The sequence below is a fragment of the Pelophylax lessonae genome (genome assembly GCF_965119305.1).
Source record: "Pelophylax lessonae genome assembly, chromosome: 4".
NCBI lineage: Eukaryota > Metazoa > Chordata > Amphibia > Anura > Ranidae > Pelophylax > Pelophylax lessonae.
In genome coordinates this window covers 177368930-177389405 of record NC_138771.1, presented here as the reverse complement: position 1 = coordinate 177389405, position 20476 = coordinate 177368930, and the positions used below count along the sequence as shown (strand labels likewise).

General features: G+C 38.6%; 1 protein-coding gene across 7 annotated transcripts in view; it reads left to right on the top strand.

Annotated features, from left to right (window-relative positions):
* FRMD4A (FERM domain containing 4A) overlaps window positions 1-20476 on the top strand; it is a 580110-nt gene that overhangs the window by 541544 nt on the left and 18090 nt on the right. For all 7 annotated transcript variants that reach the window (XM_082254218.1, XM_082254217.1, XM_082254215.1 and 4 more), the window contains exons 15-21: window positions 1913-2046; window positions 6267-6389; window positions 13699-13927; window positions 14074-14130; window positions 14925-15162; window positions 15549-15713; window positions 16126-16985. In XM_082254218.1, the coding sequence (XP_082110344.1) occupies window positions 1913-2046; window positions 6267-6389; window positions 13699-13927; window positions 14074-14130; window positions 14925-15162; window positions 15549-15713; window positions 16126-16985 (1806 nt within the window). The remainder of the gene's footprint in view (window positions 1-1912; window positions 2047-6266; window positions 6390-13698; window positions 13928-14073; window positions 14131-14924; window positions 15163-15548; window positions 15714-16125; window positions 16986-20476) is intronic.

Here is a 20476-nt window from a genome sequence, read left to right as displayed (position 1 = left end):
ATGCGCCAGTGATGTCACTGGCTGCATGTAAGGTAAATATCTCCGAAACGGTACATGTTTAGGAGATATTTACAGTACCTATAGGTAAGCCTTATCATAGGCTTACCTATAGGTACAACTTGCAGAGGAGGGTTTACTTCCTCTTTAAGTGGTTAAAGTACTTTGAAAATCTGTTATAAACATTAGGGTATACCGTCGTATCAAGAATAGTCTCTAAACAATTAAAAGCCTCACACGTGCCTAAAACAGTGACTCATATAATTGACTGTATACTAAACAGATACGTTAGATATAATTAGATAAAGTGATAGGGGTTTCTAATTGTGCTAAGAAAGGCGTAGGCAGGAGTAAGGAAAGTGAACAGGCTGTTCCTATGGCCTGGGGCTCTTGCACGTTATAACATGATAACAGTTCAGTTAATATCAAGTAAGCATGGGCACTTTGTTGTGACCTTTTCAGTATAATGTTTTAGAAGCAATCATCGAATGCTTTAGTGTGGTTACTCTGAAGGTCTGTATCCACACTGATGGACCTGTAATGACATGCTATGTATGGATGTACACAGCTGGTGCTAATGGTTTTTGTTTGATCATTTGCAAGTTTCATAACATATATAGACCTATTTAATAAGTTATATTAACTCACAGCAAACAGATTTGAGGCTGCCATAGTCAGGTGGCCACAACGCTCAAATCTGATTGATAGGTGCTACAATTTCTCATCAAGACACACACACCCAGAGTTTTATAAATATCCCACATTCTGCTATATATATATATATAGAGAGAGAGAGAGAGAGAGAGATAGTATATAATACACACACATATTATTTATATATATATATATATATATATATATATAATCACTGTAGAGATATAGATAGCTTTAGATTGAATATTATATAAGCCCAAATGTAGACAACCGAGAATATTGTGTAGATACAAAGCTGCTATGTGTGAGTGGGCTATTACTAGGCATTATAATTCTAAGTATGATTTGGAGGAGGGGGAGGAATTAAAATATTATTATTGGATGCCGGTGGGACGGAGGGGCTTCACTAGATATGCCCGACGAGCTCCTATGTCAATCGTTAGTCATCGTACCTTCCACCATTGGGGTCCCTTGATAATCTTGATAATCTATATATCTGATAGGGTCTCCGATGCAGTCCTATTTTTTTTACACCATTGCTCGATATTGGATATACTGTTTCTGCTGTAAAAATGGACCACTGTTATAGTTTTTTTTTTTCTGTGACTCTTTCCACTCATGACCACTATTGCCTGGTTGTATGCCTTCGTGTTTGACTGTTTTCTTGAATAAATAAAGAATTAAAAAAATATATATTATTATTGGCATATGCTGTAATTACAAAAACCTGTAGTGTAATGGTTGGCCTTTACAAAATCAGAGCTCTTCATACTGACTCAATATTTTCTGATGTAGCATCTACAGCTAGTATTGTAATATTATATATTGGTTCAGAATCCAAAATGCTTTAGAATTAACATTGTAAGTGTTCAGACTTAACCATTAAACCTCTAAAGTATGTGGAATTATATTAACAAAATTATAGTTGAGTGGTTCATAAAGAAAGTGACTTTTAGAGATTGATCCATATAACCTAATACCATGTCCTCCATGTTTATTTTTTTCTTTTTAATGGACCTGTTTTGAATCATAGTAGTAAGGAATTGTTGTTAAACATGTCATGGACAAGTAGCCAGGTGCTGTGTGCTAATCTATCGGAAATGAGCATATAATTGTGTAAGAAGGACCATGTCAGCTATGCTATGTCACATGCTGCTACATATGGGAGGCTGCAGGTTTCTGAATGAAATTGTTGTATGGAGGCTCCAGATGTACAGGCTGTAGTCAGCTGGCTATAGTGTAATCATTTGTTTGTTGACAGGTTCCCAAGAGTCGGACAGCTCACAGTCTGCCAAGAAAGACATGCTGGCTGCACTGAAATCCAGGCAGGAAGCTCTGGAGGAGACACTACGCCAGCGGCTGGAGGAGCTGAAGAAACTTTGTCTACGTGAAGCGGTAAAGATATGGCAATTCTTCTGGATTTTTGTGCTGAGATTGAATATGAACATTTCAGGCTATTGGGCATAAAGTAAAATGTGTAATAAATGTAATTTAAATATTACTCACCCGCCAGGCGTATGGCACCATCCTACATATTCAGCATATTGCTGTTAAATCTAAGTATTTGCAATATAAAACTGCCCATGGATAAAATCTTTTGACTAGTAAGAATATCTTACACCTAGCATTTAGAGTCTCCAACACACCATTTTGCAGTATTCCTTCCTGGTGAGCACTTCAAGGCAGTAAATTCTACCATACTCAAGAAGAGAAAATCGCGTCATATGAATCATTTTAGTGATAATCGTTGATTGTGAAATATTGAGGAACTGTTAGCAATCTGATATGATAGCTTGTCATTTTTTTTTCTGTGAAAACTCTTGCTAGATTTTCTATAGAAATCTATCCCAGAGCATAGGTGTGGCAAATGCTCGGTAGAGTTGAGAGTACCCAATTACTTAAGGCTTGCAAAACTGTGAAAATCTTTTGCAATCACATTTTTCCCTGCTAGGAATCTTAGGAATCACAATAATTTCCTGTAAGGAGCACTTTGGAAGCAAGGATTAAGGTGTAGGAGGAAAGCTGAACACAGGCAGTCAATGAAGAGTGACCAAGCCCATGACGAAAAGAATGATTTTGCTTACTGATTAGGACTGCTATGGAAAACTAGCTATTATGTCACTAAGAATTTGAATGTACACAACTTCATCGGTGGTGGTGAACTGCCAGTCTTTTATGCTACTAAAATGATGCATTGTATCCGTGAAATGAAAACAACGTGTTGTATTTTACCAACCTTGCCAAGTTAAATATTTTGATCAGAAAGATAGTTCAAGAAAAAGAAGAGCACTTTCCCTAGGGAGTTATTGTGGTATAAAAATATTTACATCGGTGTATTTAAATTCAGTATACCTATTATTTGGTTTTCTGAAATTAATAGTGAGAAAGCTGTTTTTTGGTAAACCTTGGGCCCCTGTTGGGGTTCTCTTCACAGTTGCATGATTTTCCTGCATATTTCTCTTCACTCTGACATTGTAAAGGTTATTTTGGAGCCTACTACTTGAGTGAAACCTAATGACATCAGGGATTGTGGGTTGTTTACATCTATATGGGTGTACAGTAGTACATAGTACTGGAAAATTCACCACTGTCAAAGAAGTGTGAGATGACACTTACTATGACTATACATTGTCATTGGTTAGTGAGAAATGTGATTTAAAGGATAAGTTCACCTTTTGTAACGTTACATGTTACACCCATATTCAAGGTGTAACATGTTACAAATCCACCGGCTCCCAGATGTCATAATCTGCAGACCACGTGGCCATGCAAGGCTCTGCCCACCCACATCACTCATTCACAGAGTTCTGTGAATTGAAAACTACAAGATCCAGCAGCCTTTACCGCTGTTGGCTTGTGGTTCTCAGTGAACTACCATGGCGCTGTTGAGCACTGTGGTAGTTCATTAATACTTCTTGTTAATGTGTAATTGCTTGGCTGTACGATGTACAGCCAAACAGCTTACACACAGAGCCTGCAAGAGCGCTGCATAGCACCCACGATCTGCTGATTGTGGGTACAAGGCTTTCCAGGCTCTCAATTAAAAAATATATTTTTGCAATATTTTTTTTAAGAAGGTGAACTTATATTTTAATCCCAAAAGCAAACATTTAATTATATTGCAACTTACTAAATCATTTTCTTTTTTTGGCTAGTAAGTCTGTTTTTTTTTTTTTAAGAACAAGCTCTTCAGTAGATTGCATCAGTTACATAGATAAGACAAACTATTTAACACTGACAGGGGTTTTTACAATGATCATCTTTTTTTTTATGTAAAACTTGTATCCCAAAAGGAAAAAAAAAACGATGTGCTGTAACTGAATATAATGTGTGAGCTGGAGTTTGGCTTAAATTTGCTAGTGTATTGAAGTGTATTGTTAGTGTATTGAAAGTAATCATGAAATACTATAATTAAAAACATAGCTCATTTTTAAAAAGCACTTCAATCAATCTTTTTACTAGTCCAATGTAATCTCCTAGCATATCAGAATTAAAGGGCCGTACACACTTGACGAAAATCGGACGAAATATTCTCAGATTTTTCTCTGTCTTCTCAGCGTTCATTACCGTTTTTAGTCGACAGTGCATAAATGTTCACGAAATTTCTCGTCCGATTTTTCTTTTTTTTGGCCCATTTGTTCCTAGACTTCCGGGTTGTCAGCAACTTCAGATCATGCGCGGTCTTTCGTATCCGATTTTTCACGGACGTACTGCATACACATTAAACGAAAAGCGGTCGTCTGGGGACGGACGAAAACATTTTTGGTGTTTGTCCCTCCGTTTTTTTTTTTTCGTTGAAAATGTCGGCATCGGCTGCTGAAAGTTGTGTACACACTAGGCAAAAATCAGAAGATTTCACATCAGGCGGGAATTTTCGGCAGATTTTCAACTAGTGTGTACCCCACTTTAGGCTAGGAGAGGAACGAGAAGCATGACAAGACAATCAGGTCTTGTACTTGTACTGCACAGTTCCATGCAGTTACCAAATACAGCTTGCTGATAGGATGAGAAATTAGAGAGATGACCTTGTCAGTAAACTACCATTCCTTTACTGTCCTATCACAGTCTTCATCAGACTGAACTGCTTCAATAGTAGTCATTAAAAAGAAAATGGTCAAGGATTTGTACATTGTCTGGAAGGGGAGTCTGGATTTGAAAACTGTATAAGAATGTTCTTTGGCAGGCAACATAGTTCACATACGTATTCCAACTGTGTATTTATTTCCTACTTTCACACTTTAAAATGGTTCTGGATCTCTTGAATTTACAACCCTACAAAAATTCTACATGTCAGGGCTTATCCTGCTAAAAGTACAAAAATACAGCTTTCAAAGGAAAGATATGAAGGCTGCCATTGCTTGCTCTTTCTGAAAATGCTAGTACCATGGCTGTGTTTCTACTTTTTCCAGGTCAGTTACTTAAGCCAACACATCAGTATGACAGCCAAGCAGTTAGCATTTCTGAAGCAAAACTCAAAAATGGCACACTACCATACCCCTAAATCTTCATGCCTTCGAGCCTTTTAACTCAGGTTCTTCTTGTCCTTCTTCTTAAACAGAAGATCTATTGGGTACTGAATATGAGTTACATATCCACAAGATTTTGATATAAGCTCTTCCTTGTTTAATTTACCTCGGGCGAGGTTGCAACCGCGAATGACAGCAAACATTAGACTTGAATTTCGAGCATTATGTCTGAATTAGCTACTTCTAAGCACTTTTCTGGATGTTTTATAACCAATCTTTTTTTTAAGGATGCTCTTTACACTTGTACACTTTGCTACCAAAAAATATTGTTGATTTTTTTCTTATTCAAATTCTGAATACTTTATTAATTCCAAAATGAAATTACTAAGATACAGTTACATTTAAAAAGATAACACAACAATCTTAACAAGGCACAACAATAAAATTACCAATAACAGCAATTAGTAAAACAAAAACTAAATGAACTGTTCTCAGCCATTCCATCCTATTAAAATACTATATAGAGTAAATAACACCGACTGAAAAAATATCAGAAACTACCAACATGCAAATATTACACCACTTACTCTAACATTATCAAAAAATCATTATACATAGTTAACCTAACACCAACATATTGTAAATACCACATACAAATCTGGATCATAAACCAGATTCTTTTGGTGAAAAATAATAAAAATAAATCAAAATGGCACATTACACATTTTGAATCTTTCATGATAGGTTTTTCTTTAATTGCCTATTAAAATGATCAGATATGGCAAAGGAAAACTCTTTTCTGATAACATCCTTATGTAAGCACACACATTTTGACACCAATTTAGGTAGCAGTCAATTACCATGACTATGTTTTCTGGGAATTGTGGGAGGATAGCAGGACATCTGGTAAAATCCCACACAAGAGCATGCACAAACTCTGTATAATTAGAAACACCTATAAGCACTTGCACATATTTTATTCTTTTTTTTTTTTACAAAATACTTTGTTCCTATGGTAAATTTAAACTATGTAAAACATTTGCTAAGTAAGCTTAACTAGGGCAGTCAGCCTTATTTATTACTTTTAGGAATCACGTGGTAGCAAAATAAATGGCTTACAAAGTAAATGCTTGTTATTGTGTTTTGCAGGAACTTACAGGCAAACTGCCAAGAGAATATCCATTAGATCCGGGAGAGGAGCCGCCTACTGTTCGAAGGCGGATCGGAACATCATTTAAATTGGATGAAGACAAACTTCTTGCAAAAGGAGAGGTGAGCAATCTACGTGAAGCCTGTGCAGCTGTGGTGAACTTATAGGAGATACCGGAACATTTTGTTTTTTTCATAGTAATGAACTCTGGCATGTAATGTGTGCTAGAAAAATGATATTATTATTTATAAAAGGTGCTCAAGGTTGATACATGTACAATGACTTACTTAGTACGAGAACACATTTTTTGGATGTTTATTTGAGATTATAGATGAAGACTTCTATTTAACATCCACAATTTATTTTAAGAACGTAGAGCATTTAAAAACAAAAGGATGAGACTTTCTACAGCTTGGGAATCTCTCACACAATGTATATTTATCCATGTTGTGGGTGTGTTTTCCATTAAATCTGTGACACCCAGTGCCCGGCTATGGTATGCATTACCACAGCTGTGAAGGTCTCGTATTACCAGATACGGGGACACAGTGTTATCTTAATGGGAAATATGTCTGGAAAACACCATCCTCTAGGTCAGATTTTCTCCTCCATGTTCTGAGAGATGAGTCAGTAAGAAGCAATGCTGGATCAATAACTGCCTCTGATTCGGAACAGAAGCTCTAGACTTTGCTTTTGTTATCGCAGAATCAAAGCTGAATAAACATGAAAGGGATGTCTGATTAAGAACATACTAATGCTATGGCTTGGAGTTGTGCTTGTATGTCTTATTAAGTAAGCGCTGCTCTTTCTTCCACCCATCTCTTGGCCAAAGCACTGAACCATGGCTGTAAAAACAGCTTAAGCAGCTCTTAGGACAGGAATATTCCAAACATCCATTGTCTGGGTGACTTATGAGCCTCCAGACATCGCTGCCATTGTTTGGTTTCCTGTGTCTCCTACCAATTAATCAGGTTTAGTCATGTCATGTGGGCAAGTAATGTGCTGACACAGCCAGGTTTTACCAACATTCTCACACACTTTTGTTGATTATAGGAGCAATTAAAAATGTTAAACATCTAAAGTGTGTTGCTTATCTCTCCTATAGCCAGTAAAAATGCAATGATATTTTGAAAAATTCCACATGAATAATTTTCACCAATTTTAATTAGCTAAATCAAATGAGCTGATTATCTGTTTTAGGTGTAATATATAATTAAAACAACATACAATTATGTTTCTACAAGAAAGCTTGTGGCTCTGTGCAGATTATCCGCATATAACTCCTCAAGGAAAGCATAAAACATTGACAAAATCTCCATTGCTCACTTTATTTTGCCCAAAGAAAGCTGTGATTTCTCCATGCACTCATAGATGTTTTCAGTTAAAGGGTTAGTTCACATTTACCAAAAAGATAAAATAAAAAAACACCTATGCAGGTAGGGGGTGTCTATAGATAAAAACAAACTGTGCAGCTTTGACCAAAGTTGAATAATGGCCTTGCTATAGGTGTAGGCCATTTACCTATCTCCTCAAACCTGGAGACTCCCAGCTGAATCAAACCTTTCTCTCATGGGCTTTCTCTTCCCTGATGCAGAGCTTGTTCTTGTGCTGTGACCAGTAAGAACTAGGAGACTCTTAAGCCTCGTACACATGCAACAATTATCGGCCGACCGATCACCCGACTTTTGTCCAGTGTTGTTGTGTTGGTTGAAATGTGCTCTAGACTGCACACGAATTTTCTCGGCCAACAAAAATCTACCGTACTTCAGAAGTGATGTCATGTGATGGTTTAATTTCCGTGTGTTTTTTCTTCTCTGAGCATGCCCAGTCTTGCTCATCAGATTTTTGTATGCCGAAATCTGTACTGACTGACGGAAAATCGGCCGTTGTGTTGACGGCCAACAAAAATTTTGTAGCCTGGACACCAGATTTTTTTCGGCCCGAAAAGTCAGAGTCGGTTGTCGAAAGCATCATACTAACAAGCCGAAAATCGGCCGATCGGACGTTGGCAGAAAATTCACGGCCAATAATCGATGCATGTGTACGGGGCATTGGCAACATTCTATCAACAAGGCAGGACAGGATGAGATCATCTTTGGGGGGGGGGGGGGTTTCATTCAGGAATTGGGAAGTACGTAATGGCCTCCTTCTATAGCAATGGCATTATTTGACTTTGGTCAAAGAGGCACAGTTTGTTTTTATTCTACAGATGCATAAGCAGCTTTTTTGGTAAAGGTGAACTATGCCTTTAATAAAAAGCTTTCACTCTCAAAAGATCCCTGCTTCTAATCTTAATATTTATTAAGAAGAAATTAAACTTATTGAAGATATTTTTCACCGATTTTATTGAACATACAACATGGAGAATGTCAGAGAATACAGCCTTCTCATTTATATGCTAAACATACCTAAAAAGATGGTGTTCCTCCCCCAGTTATGTAAAATAAATGGATAATTTGAAATCCAGCTAGTGTGATTGAAGTGCATCACAATGGCCATAACGTGCAATATCAGGTTCAAAGATCTCTCCTTTGGTGTCTGAGAAGCTAAAGCTGGTCATACTCTGTTAGAATTTTATTAGAAAATGTTCATTTTTGGAAGATTCATGTGTTTTTTTCTAATTGTTAGTGGGGTCAAATCAACATTAGTTTTCAACCATAATGATTAGAAAATTTATAAGAGCAAGACTGATGTTTTTCTCAAACGGACAAATTTCTTAGGCCCCTTTCACACGGGCGATCTGATCTGATCTGCCTGTCAGTTTTTCAGGCAGACCGGATGCTCCATGCATCCCTATGGGGCAGCGGATGACAGCGAAGACATCTCCGCTGCTATCCGATTCCGATCCTGTCCGTGAAATCCAGACAGATGGAAACCCTATTTTCCATCCGTCTGGCGGATGGGATCGGATGGGATCGGATAGCAGCAAGAGGGTCGCTGGTTCGAATCCCAACCACGACACTACCTGCCTGGAGTTTGCATGTTCTCCATGTGCCTGCGTGGGTTTCCTCTGGGCACTCCGGTTTCCTCCCACACTCCAAAGACATGCTGGTAGGTTAATTGGACCCTGTATAAAAAAAATTGTCCCTACTGTGTATGTATGTGAGTTAGGGACCTTAGATTGTAAGCTCCTGGAGGGCAGGGACTGATGTGAATGTGCAATGTATATGTAAAGCGCTGCGTAAATTGACAGCGCTATATAAGTACCTGAAATAAATAAATGAGAACTGACAGGTGGTTCATTGTCATCCGATCTCCCCATAGAGGACAGCGGGGATCTGATAGCTCCGTCTCCGCACACAGAGTGGAGACGGAGCTGTCATCCGCCTTCTCAGCAGGGATCAGCGGATCGATCCCCCCGCTGAGCAGAACGGACTCCGTTCCGTGTGAAAGGACCCTAACTGTGTTTTTTGTTTGACAAGGCCGTTAATACCAAAACAGAATGTTAAAAGCAACAAAATTTTTAAGCACTTTCTCTCTGTTTCTGTAGGCATTATTTAATGTATTGGCGAGATTTACGTACAAACATATGGCCAGCTTAAAGTATAACTCTAGGCAAAACTTATATTTTACATTTTGGAAAGAGGAAGGGAGGGTTATAACACCTGTCAGATTTTTTTGCCATCTGTGTCCCATTGCTGAGATTTCCCTGATCTTCCCTTTACTATATCCAAACAGGAAGTGAGTGGAAATCCTTGCAAATTAATGGAATTGCTTGGGGACCCCCAGTTCACCAGAACTAGAACCAGTGTCCGAATTTGAAGATTTCCCCTATGTTACTTTTCTGGGCACAACCCAAAATTTTGAATTTTCTTTCTGTTCAATGATAATGGTAGACAGGACAATTAGAGAGGATGAATCTCCCTAACCAGGGCACAGACAGCAATAAAAATTGACAGGTGTTGTAATCCCTCTGCATTCTGTCCAAAACTTAAAAAAAAAGAAAATCTTTGCCTTTAGTTATACTTTTAGATTCAACTAGTCGGTTCAAACCACAAATGATCAATATCAGTTTGGTAGACTTTACCTAATAAGCTTCAGGGTTCTATAGGGTAAGCCATATTTATAATGATTCAACAACCTGTTAACCTAAAGCATTATTTGTGTGTTCATAAAGGGTTGAAAGAGTAAAAAAGCAGCTTCAGTTATTGAAGATCTGCGTGTTCAGCACTTTGAACATACCCTGAAATTAAAAGAGCTTTTAGCCCTATTTCAGTAAGAAGATGAAGGAAACCATTAGTAAGCAGACTTGTATAAAGTATTCAAAATTTCTACTTGAGTAAAAGTACAAGTGCTCGATCAAAAAGTGACTTGAGTAGAAGTGGAAGTGCTCGCAGAAAAAGTTACTTAAGTGGAAGTACTAAAGTATTCAACATTTTTTTTACTTAAGTATTGCAAGTAGTTTTTTCAAAAAATGTGTTACTTAAGTACTAAAAGTAAAAAGTACCAGTAGTTTTGAAAAAAAAATTCTACTCAAGTACTGAAAGTAGAAGTAGAAGTACTGTGTTATGTAGTTATTAAAGAAAGAAGTCAAAAGTTTGAACATATTTTTTTTTATTATTTCAAATGATTTATTCAAATGATTAACCTAAAGGACAATCACAATTCCTTAGGCTGTAACTTTTTGTAAACAAAAAACAGATAAAGTATGTCCCTCCCTTCCCCTTTTAAAGCCAGGGGTGGTCTCCTTCCTGAGCTTCCTCACTCTCACAGCCAGGCAGATCACTTGAAGTTGAAGGGCCAGGGGTGGAAGGTGGTGTTTTTGGTTCGTCCATCTTTTCAGCTGATCAAAAGGCAGAACAGGAGCATGCGCAGTCTTCTTAATCGCGGTTTGATTTGATTTGCTCAATTGATGATGTGCCAGGCCAGCTTCATCAAACCTACAACGCTTAAAGTGAAAAATGCATCAAAAACTACTAACAAAGTGGCTGTGCTAAAAATACTAATAAAGTGCCTGCAATTATATATATATATATATATATATATATATATATATATATTCTTTTTGTATTCAAAATCATCGCCCACAGTATCAAAAATAAAGTGACATGTCTGTGCTAAATGCAGTGCAAATTATTCCCACAATGTAAATGTAATTCATATAAAATATATATGACAATACCACAATAAAATAAGTTGTGATTGTGAATAAGTTAGGTGCGTGTGTGTAAACTAAACTTTATAATGAAAAGTCCATAACTGAATTCCAGTGTGCAATCTAAGAAGTGCTGTCACTTGCTGTCAGATGCTTCCACCTTTCTTCTGTGATCTGCTCAGTAAAGTGGTGGACTGGATAGCCTCTCTCTCTGCCTCTCACCTTAGTAGCACTGGCACTGCAATGGTTCAAAAAGCTGTCTATATTATTTTCATTATAAGAACTTGTCAGAACATGCTTTCACCACCTGTCCTTCACACTAGTAGTGCTCATTTGCTTTGCTCAAGTCAAGTGCCACTGCCAGTGGCCACTGCAGTGCAGGCACAGCCGCACAGGCAGAGGCAGAGGCAGGCCGCAGGAAGCACAGGCAGAGGCAGGCCGCAGGAAGCACAGGCACCACCACAACACAACACTTATGGTCCATGGACCATGGATGGTCGGATAATCATCATAGCCGTCAGTCTCACTCTTCTTGGTTCAGAAAAGCAATCCCATGACCCGTGTGTATATAATATATTAATATTTTATATTGATTATTTGATTCTCAAATGGCACATTTGCCATGGCAAGGATTAGGCCCTCTCTATGGTCCACCTCACTCACCTCATAGAGAAGAAGATGAGATGACGAAGAAAATGCTCCCGCGTCCCGCCGCCCGCGTCACAACTCCTCTCAGTAAGGGCCCTAAGGGGTGGAGTCTGAGTGACACACAACACGTCTAGAGGCAGAGACCTCGAGCGGGAAGACGGCAGCATGGCTCCTCCAGTGCGGTCTTAACTTGATGATCATGACAGTGATTCCGCGGGCCGCGGCGCGAGCGAGGCTGTGGGATTGATTGAATTGAGTTGTGCTGCCTACTGCTACACGCTACCTACTACTACTACTACTAAATTGTGAGTCAGTATATTTTATTTCATTTTTATATATAAAAGCGGTATTGTTGAGCACTACTAGCCACTAGATCTCCTGGCTGTCACTTTGTCACATGTTGGGGAATCACAGCGGCTCGGCTCCAGAAGTGGCGGGTGTCCCCTTCATCCTGCCAGGGTCGCCAAGAAGTTCATCACCTAAGTTATTAATATGTTATGAGGAGAGGACCTATGAGATTGAGAATTGAAATGATTAAATATATATGGCTTTTTGAACCAGTGCAGTCAGTGCCAGTGCCACCCCGACGCTATCCACCAGTGCCACCACCATTAAGTGTGTTGGTCGGTCACTCGAGCACTGAAGGAGGTGGAAGCATCTGACAAGTGAAGTGACACTTTAGATTTGCACACTGGAATTCATTTATGGACTTTTCGTTATAGATAGGTTTACACACTTCAACTTGTTGCATGCACCTGACCTAACTTATTTCATAACTTATTTTATTGTGATTTATTGTCATATTTTATATGAATTGAATTTACTGTAACATTGTGGGAATAATTATTTTCACTGTATTTAGGCTTTAGCACATTCATGTTACTTTATTTTTGATACTGTGTGGAGTGTGGGCAGGGCACTGGGGGCAGTGATGATATTATATCGATTGCACAAGCACTTTATTCGCACAGCCAAGTTGTGTTTGTTAGTAGTTTCTTGATGCACTTTAAGTGCTGTAGCACAATTTATTTGTTTGTTTCATATTTTCTTTTTATTGGAAAGATTTGGTATAGCAGCTTTTATTATACACAGCCTTTATTTTCGTATGCGCTGATTTACAAATGACATTATACACATTTTTTTGAGCTTTATGCAACCTGCCATCTACTGTTCTGGCAGTGGTAATTTTTTTTAAAAGTAACGAGTAACTATGCAGCACAAAAATAAAATACTTGAGTAGAAGTATCGAAATCATCGAAAAAATGTAGTGAAGTAAAAGTGGAAGTAGGAGAAAAAAATTCTACTCTAGGAAAGTACAGATACCGCATTTCGGTACTTAAGTACAGTACTTAAGTAGTTCTACTTCGTTACTATACATCTCTGTTAGTAAGTCATGACAGAGTTGTGGTTAAACAAAACTTGGAGGGATGCATCATCATCCTAGCAGTCCAAGAATACTTTAAAGTTTTGCTACTGGGTGGTACTTTGACGTAGTGAAAGAAGACATTTTTATGTTTAGTGTTAAACTTCTCTGTCAGAAATCCCTAGTTGGACCAATAATGTGGCAAAGCATTGGCTTCATTTAGGTTGTAAGTTGACGGAAGCTGTTCAGTGTTGTAGCCTTGGTTCAGTTGTCAATGCACTGTATGTGGGCTGTGCAGTTAGTAAATTCTGAAATATCTTTCCAGGAAGAGGAGCTGGAGCGCCTCGAGAGAGAATTTGCCATTCAGTCACAGATTACAGAGGCAGCTCGGCGCTTAGCCAGTGACCCTCATGTAAGTAAAAAGCTGAAGAAGCAGAGAAAAACCTCATACCTCAATGCTCTGAAGAAACTACAGGAAATTGAGAACTCCATTAATGAGTACCGCATCAAGTCTGGCAAAAAGCCTACACAGAGAGCATCTTTAATCATAGACGGTGAGTGCTCAGATATATATATATTTCTAGTGTGCCATAATAAAATTCTGTTTGCCTTTTATACATTGCCATAAATACTTTTTTTTTTTTTTTTTTACCAAAAAAACTGTCCATGTCCTTCATACTGTACACTTCTTTATTCACAGAAGCAAACCTGGGTAGTGAAGACAGCTCACTTTCTGATGCACTGGTACTAGAAGATGGTAAGCATTGTACAATGATTCGAAATTTTCTTTTTGATTTATACTTGATTCGCTGTGGTTACTGCACATCTTAAATGTTAATCGTATATGCTATAAACGTTTTTGACTAGTTAATCCAATTAGTGTGCTGTTCCTTTCGAAACATAGTTTGTTTTCACTGGTTAGCCATATTCATCTAAAAACTCAACAAATAATTTAGGTATATGTCCTAATGGTGTGCACTCATAATGCAGTTGAGCCATGGTCCTATTCACAGTAATTTTGTCGGCCAACAACAACCAACTGCAGAAGTGATGTCATGTGCTGGTTTACTTTCTGTGTGTTTTTTCTTCTCTGAGCATGCCCAGTCTTGTTCATCTGATTTTTGTCTGCCAAAATCTGTACTGACTGACGGAAAATCGGCCGTTCTGTTGACGGCCAACAACAATTTTATAGCCTGCACACCAGATTTTGTTCGGCCGAAAAGTCGCAGTCGGTTGTCGAAAGCATCATACTAATCGATGCGTGTGTACAAGGCTTTAGACATCCCCATCAGCCCATAGACACAGATCTACTCCCTGTTGTAACGGAATGTTAAAATGAGATCGAACCTTTTTAGGACTTTTTTTTTGTTTTCATTTTGGGTTTGAAGAATATTTGAACTCTTTCAATCCTATTATACAGATTTTAGCCTTTGGATTTTCTGTTCTTGATGACAGTTGATACTATTATTTGTTTTTATAGTTTAGGGTAATATGAAATGCCTTCAATTATTCTAATTTGTAGTTCATTTTCTTTTTTTTTTCATTACCTAGATGATTCCCAGGCTCCTAGCATTCTGTCACCTATGCAGTCCCCTCATAAAGGCCTGCCACCAAGACCCCCCTCTCATGGCAGACCCCACCCTCCTCAATCATTGGAAGGACTGAGGCAGTTACACTACCAGCGAAATGACTATGACAAGTCACCAATAAAACCCAAAATGTGGAGTGAATCCTCTTTAGATGAACCTTATGAAAAAGTGAAGAAACGGTCAGCACACAGTCATTCCAGGTATCCACTAGTTTATTAACAGACTATTACATTTGTGTACTACTACATTGCTGTATACTTCAAGATGCTGAACTCAGACTTTGGGGTTAAAGTTAAATAGGCTGTTCACTTTGCAAGGGAATTTTCCCTTAGCTTAGTGAATGTGATGAAAATTTACTTTGCAAATAATACTCTATGCAAGGGATCAGCTGATCTTTTTTACCACCCATGGCATTCAGAACCTTTTAAAATGACTATGGGGCAGGCGGGAAAGGTCTACAGAACTATTTATTATTCATAGCAAATATGATTGTGTGTCCTAATGTCCACTAGGCTGTCTTATTCACACAAATTCATATTAAATATGCTCCATTTATGGTTTACATTTATTTTTTATTTTTTCCCAGTAACCACAAACGGTTTCCCAGTACAGGCAGCTGCTCAGAAGCTGGTGTGACTAACTCTCTACAGAACAGTCCCATCCGGACTCTCCCTCACTGGAATTCCCAGTCCAGCATGCCATCCACACCAGATCTGCGATTACGAAGTCCTCATTATGTCCATTCAACCAGGTAAAATATATTCTTCAAAAAATGACAATGAAAGAATCTTCTACTGTATGTATAAAATACATGTATACTGTTTTCTTCTGTGTCAAGAGAAAGATCCTGACTGCTCTGGAAAGTATTTCCAGTACAGTGAAACATAAAATGCAAAGGTCACACCATTCATTTTGTTTCAAGTGAAGTTGCCAGCATATATGGCCCTGGTGATGTCAGTAGAACTTTTCTTTCAGTTTAAATATAAAGTGCAATATATTATATTTACTTCTGAACTTTGTTTTTTTTATATCTTTGTATAATGTTATTAATAATAATAATAATAATAATATATATACATATATATATATATATATATATATATATATATTTTTATTTTTTTTTTGTTTAAATATAGAGTTAATAATATTTGCTAAATTTGCAGATCGGTGGATATCAGTCCTACTAGACTTCACAGCTTAGCACAGCACTTTAGGCACCGCAGTTCCAGTTTGGAGTCACAAGGAAAACTGTTGGGCTCTGAAAATGACACTGGAAGTCCTGACTTTTACACTCCAAGGACTCGTAGCAGTAATGGCTCTGACCCTATGGATGATTGTTCCTCTTGTACTAGCCATTCCAGTTCTGAACACTATTACCCAGCCCAGATTAATCCTAATTATTCAACATTGGCTGAGGACTCTCCTTCTAAAGCCAGGGAACGTCAAAGACACAGACACAAGTCTAATGGGAACCTTGTATCCTCCAATTCAGGGAGCATGCCCAACCTGGCTGCCAGGAATGGAACTGCACACCATGGTGTATATTTGCATAGCCAGAGCCAACCTTCATCACAATATAGGATCAAAGAATATCCTTTATACATTGAAGGAAGTTCCTCCCCTGTTGTTGTGCGGAGTTTAGAAAACGATCAAGAAGGACATTACAGCGTCAAAGCACAATTCAAAACATCAAACTCTTACACTGCAGGAGGGATGTATAAGGAGAACTGGCATGGGGATGACAGCACAGACTCTGTTAGGCTTACACCCTCTCGTTCTCAGATTGTAAGGACTCCGTCACTTGGGAGAGAAGGCCATGAAAAGGGTTCAGGCAGAACTGTGGTGTCTGATGAGTTGCGGCAGTGGTTCCACAGGTCCACCTCTTCTCATAAGGAGCACAATAGACTTTCACATACTAGTTCCAACTCTTCAGACAGTGGCTCTCAGTATAGCACATCTCAAAGCACCTACGTGGCACATAGCAGGGTAACAAGGATGCCTCCAATGTGTAAAGCAACAACAGGTAAGAAAACTTATATATAGCTTTTTCATTTTTTTTTTTTTTTTTCTGGCAATGTCCATTATGTATGAAATGCAGTTGTCTTTTACAGCTGGCCTGTGTAATTTTTACATAAAATGTGTTGTGGGCAATTCTAGATCATCTGAAACCTGTTGACACAGGTCATTTCCTTAACGGTTCTAGAAATAGCACCACAACCAGAGATTCTTTGTCAAGTGACTTTTACTCCACAAGGTACAAGAAGTGTTTTTTGTTTTTTGCTCAGACTTTGGTTGTTTTAGCTATGGGAACAAAGTTTAAAAAAGCCTTGCTGATGGTGCGGTCTATTCTTAGCAGATGTGGATCATGGGTAAAATAGGACCCAGATAGCAGCTATCTGCAGTAAACAGCATTTACTGTTTTTAGTTGTATAATGATTCCTTTTCAGTGGTGTTTAAAAAAAAAATGTTAGTCAAATGTGATAGGGTAAAGTGTATATAAACTCCAACAATGAACTCTTGTTTTTCTCCCCTTTGGTTAACTATGGCATTTAGTCATCTGGTTGACCATTTCAAGGAAATATCTGTTGATCTGCCAGAAATCTAGTTCTCTCTGTGAACTACAGAATCACCTTATGCTATGGGGAAAAGAATAGCTGGAGACATTTGTAGTCCTTACACATTTCCTATCTTGGGGTGATAACTCTGCTCCCCCTTAGATACAGTACAAAGGGCATTGTTGACCCTAAGGCCTCATTCACACCGGTGGACTACAGCGTATGCACATGTGAGGGCCATGTCTACCTGCATGGGGATGCATAGGTCTTCTGTACATCACCATGCAGGCAGAGCCATTATTGTCAACTGGGATGCAGTGACTGCTTGGACACAGGCGCTGCCCCCAATTTTAACACTGGTGCGGTTGCATGGCCCTGAACGCACACTATCTATATTTTGGACCATGCACCTGCATGAATGTCAAATTGATAGCAGTGTCCATGCAGCCGCTATGTCACAAATTACATGAATAGGACTGCCTGCACAAGGATGCACGGAACAGCTGTGCATTCCTATGTAGGTAAACACAGCCCTAGCACGAGTGTATGATGCAGTACATTCGTATGAATGAGGCCTAAGATAGGAAACGTGTTACTGGCAGGATCAACAGGTGAAAGCAGTAGAAAAAATCCAGAAGAAAGAAAACAAATGCAGTCACCACATATAAGGACTGGAAAGCTACAATAATACATAAATAACATTTTAGCAAAATCTTGTTCTTGGTGAACGTTTATACAAAGTCACTTTTTTTATATGAACTTAGACTTCCCTACCATGCTTTGTACTAATGTGTAATTGAAATGCCCATTCCATAACAGTGCTAATAATATACAGGATTTATAATGCACCAACGGTTTGTGCAGAGCTTTAAAAAAATAAAGGGAGACAGTAACATGGTGTAAATCTCAGACCAGTGTAATACAATTTTGGCAAGCCAGTAAGCAGTGCTTTGGTGTGTACCAATATTTCATTATAGTCCTATATAGTACAATCTTTATTTATTGGCATGTTTCCTTGTTAGTACAGCCAAGTATTGTGAGAAACCCCAAAAGGTTTTTCCTCCCTTTTTCTGCCTATTATTTTCACCAGCTTTCCTAAGTGGGTGGTCTATTTCTTGCAGGGTGGTGAACAGAAGGATGTTCTTGTGAGGCAAATTTCACTGCACTCTATACAATGTATAGCGGGTAGGCAGGATGTTCTCATCCTGCTGGCTCATAATCATACAGATGTTCCTGTGATCTTTGTACTTTGTATAAAATGTTGTTCATTTGATTCATTCTTTAGATCACTAAGGCCTCTTTTTGTGCAGATTTGGCTTGTGTTCTAGTTTACTCCCAAATTTATTATTTTTAAAAACTTTTTGGTTGCGCATTGATAAAATAAAATGTTGATCCAATTAAATAGTTATTGCTATATAAAATAATTTGACCACAGGAGATGCATGGCCATTTCAAGCCACAACATTTCCCAAAACATCTTTGCTTGCCTTCTGTTTATAGACTGCATACAGCCTTGCATCTGCTATAATCAGCAACTATATCTTCTGTATTTGGAGATTGGAATATTAGGCACTGGCAGATTGTCCAAGTGAGCTGAAGGACATCTGCCATACTTGGCTGATCGAATTTATAGCTACAGGCTTGGATAGATAATTACTGCCAGTTACAAGTGATTTTACATAAAGAGAAGTCGGAGCCAGAGAGGTCTGTCACACCCATCTCTCCCGCTTCAGAGAGATCAACAAGCACTTGGACAATTTGATTGTGCATGCTTATGTGTATACTTAGAAAAAGAAAATCTTGCCATGTTGGGTGATGCCAGCATGTATATCCATCTTTTAATACCATTTAACATCTTACTGTGGCTCTCTTGTATGAATCAAGGTATACATTACATCTGAGCAATGCAAGTCAACTATAAGACCCGTATTGTTTGCTCTGGAAGAGTATTATCTACACTATATTACCAAAACTATTGGTACGCCTGCCTTTATATGCACATGAAATGTATTGGCATCCCAGTCTTAGTTCATAGGGTTCAATTATGAGTTGGCCCACCCTTTGCAGCTATAACAGCTTCAACTCTTCTGGGAAGGCTGTCCACAAGGTTTAGGAGTGTGTCTATGGGAATGTTTGACCATTTTTCCAGAAGTGCATTTATAAGGTCAGGCGCTGATGTTGAAGAGAAGGCCTGGCTAGCAGTCTCTGCTCTAATTCATCCCAAAGGTGTTCTATCGGGTTGAGGTCGGGACTCTGTGCAGGTCAGTCAAGTTCCTCCACCCCCAAATTCGCTCATCCATGTCTTTATGGATCTTGCTTTTTGCATTGGTCTAAATCATTTGCTGGAAGGGGGATTATGGTGTTGGGTTGTTTTTCAGGGGTTGGGCTTGGCCCTTTAGTTCCAGTGAAGGGAACTCCTATGGCATCAACATACCAAGGTACTTTGGATAATTTCATTATCCCAACTTTGTGGGAACAGTTTGGGGTTGGCCCTTCTTGTTTCAACATGACTGCGCACCAGTAAACAAAGCACAGTTCATAAAGACATGGATGAGCAAGTTTGGGGTGGAGAAACTTGCCTAGCCTGCACATTGTCCTGACCTCAACCCGATAGAACACCTTTGGGATGAATTATAGCGCAGACTGCGAGCCAGGCCTACTCTCCAACATCAGTTCCTGACCTCACAAATGCGCTTTTGGAAGAATGATCAATCATTCCCATAGACACATTCCTAAACCTTGTGGACAGCCTTCCCAGAAGAGTTGAAGCTGTTATAGCTGCAAAGCGTGGGCCAACTCAATATTGAACTCTACAGACTGAGGCTCCATGCTTAAAAATCGCTGCTACTACAGGAGTTTTGTGTACTACCTAATGAAACCGCTTAATGTTATCCTATGTGTCCATGCACATTGGGACAATCAAGGGCATATTTTAGGCTCAACGTTTAGAGGCAGGAAA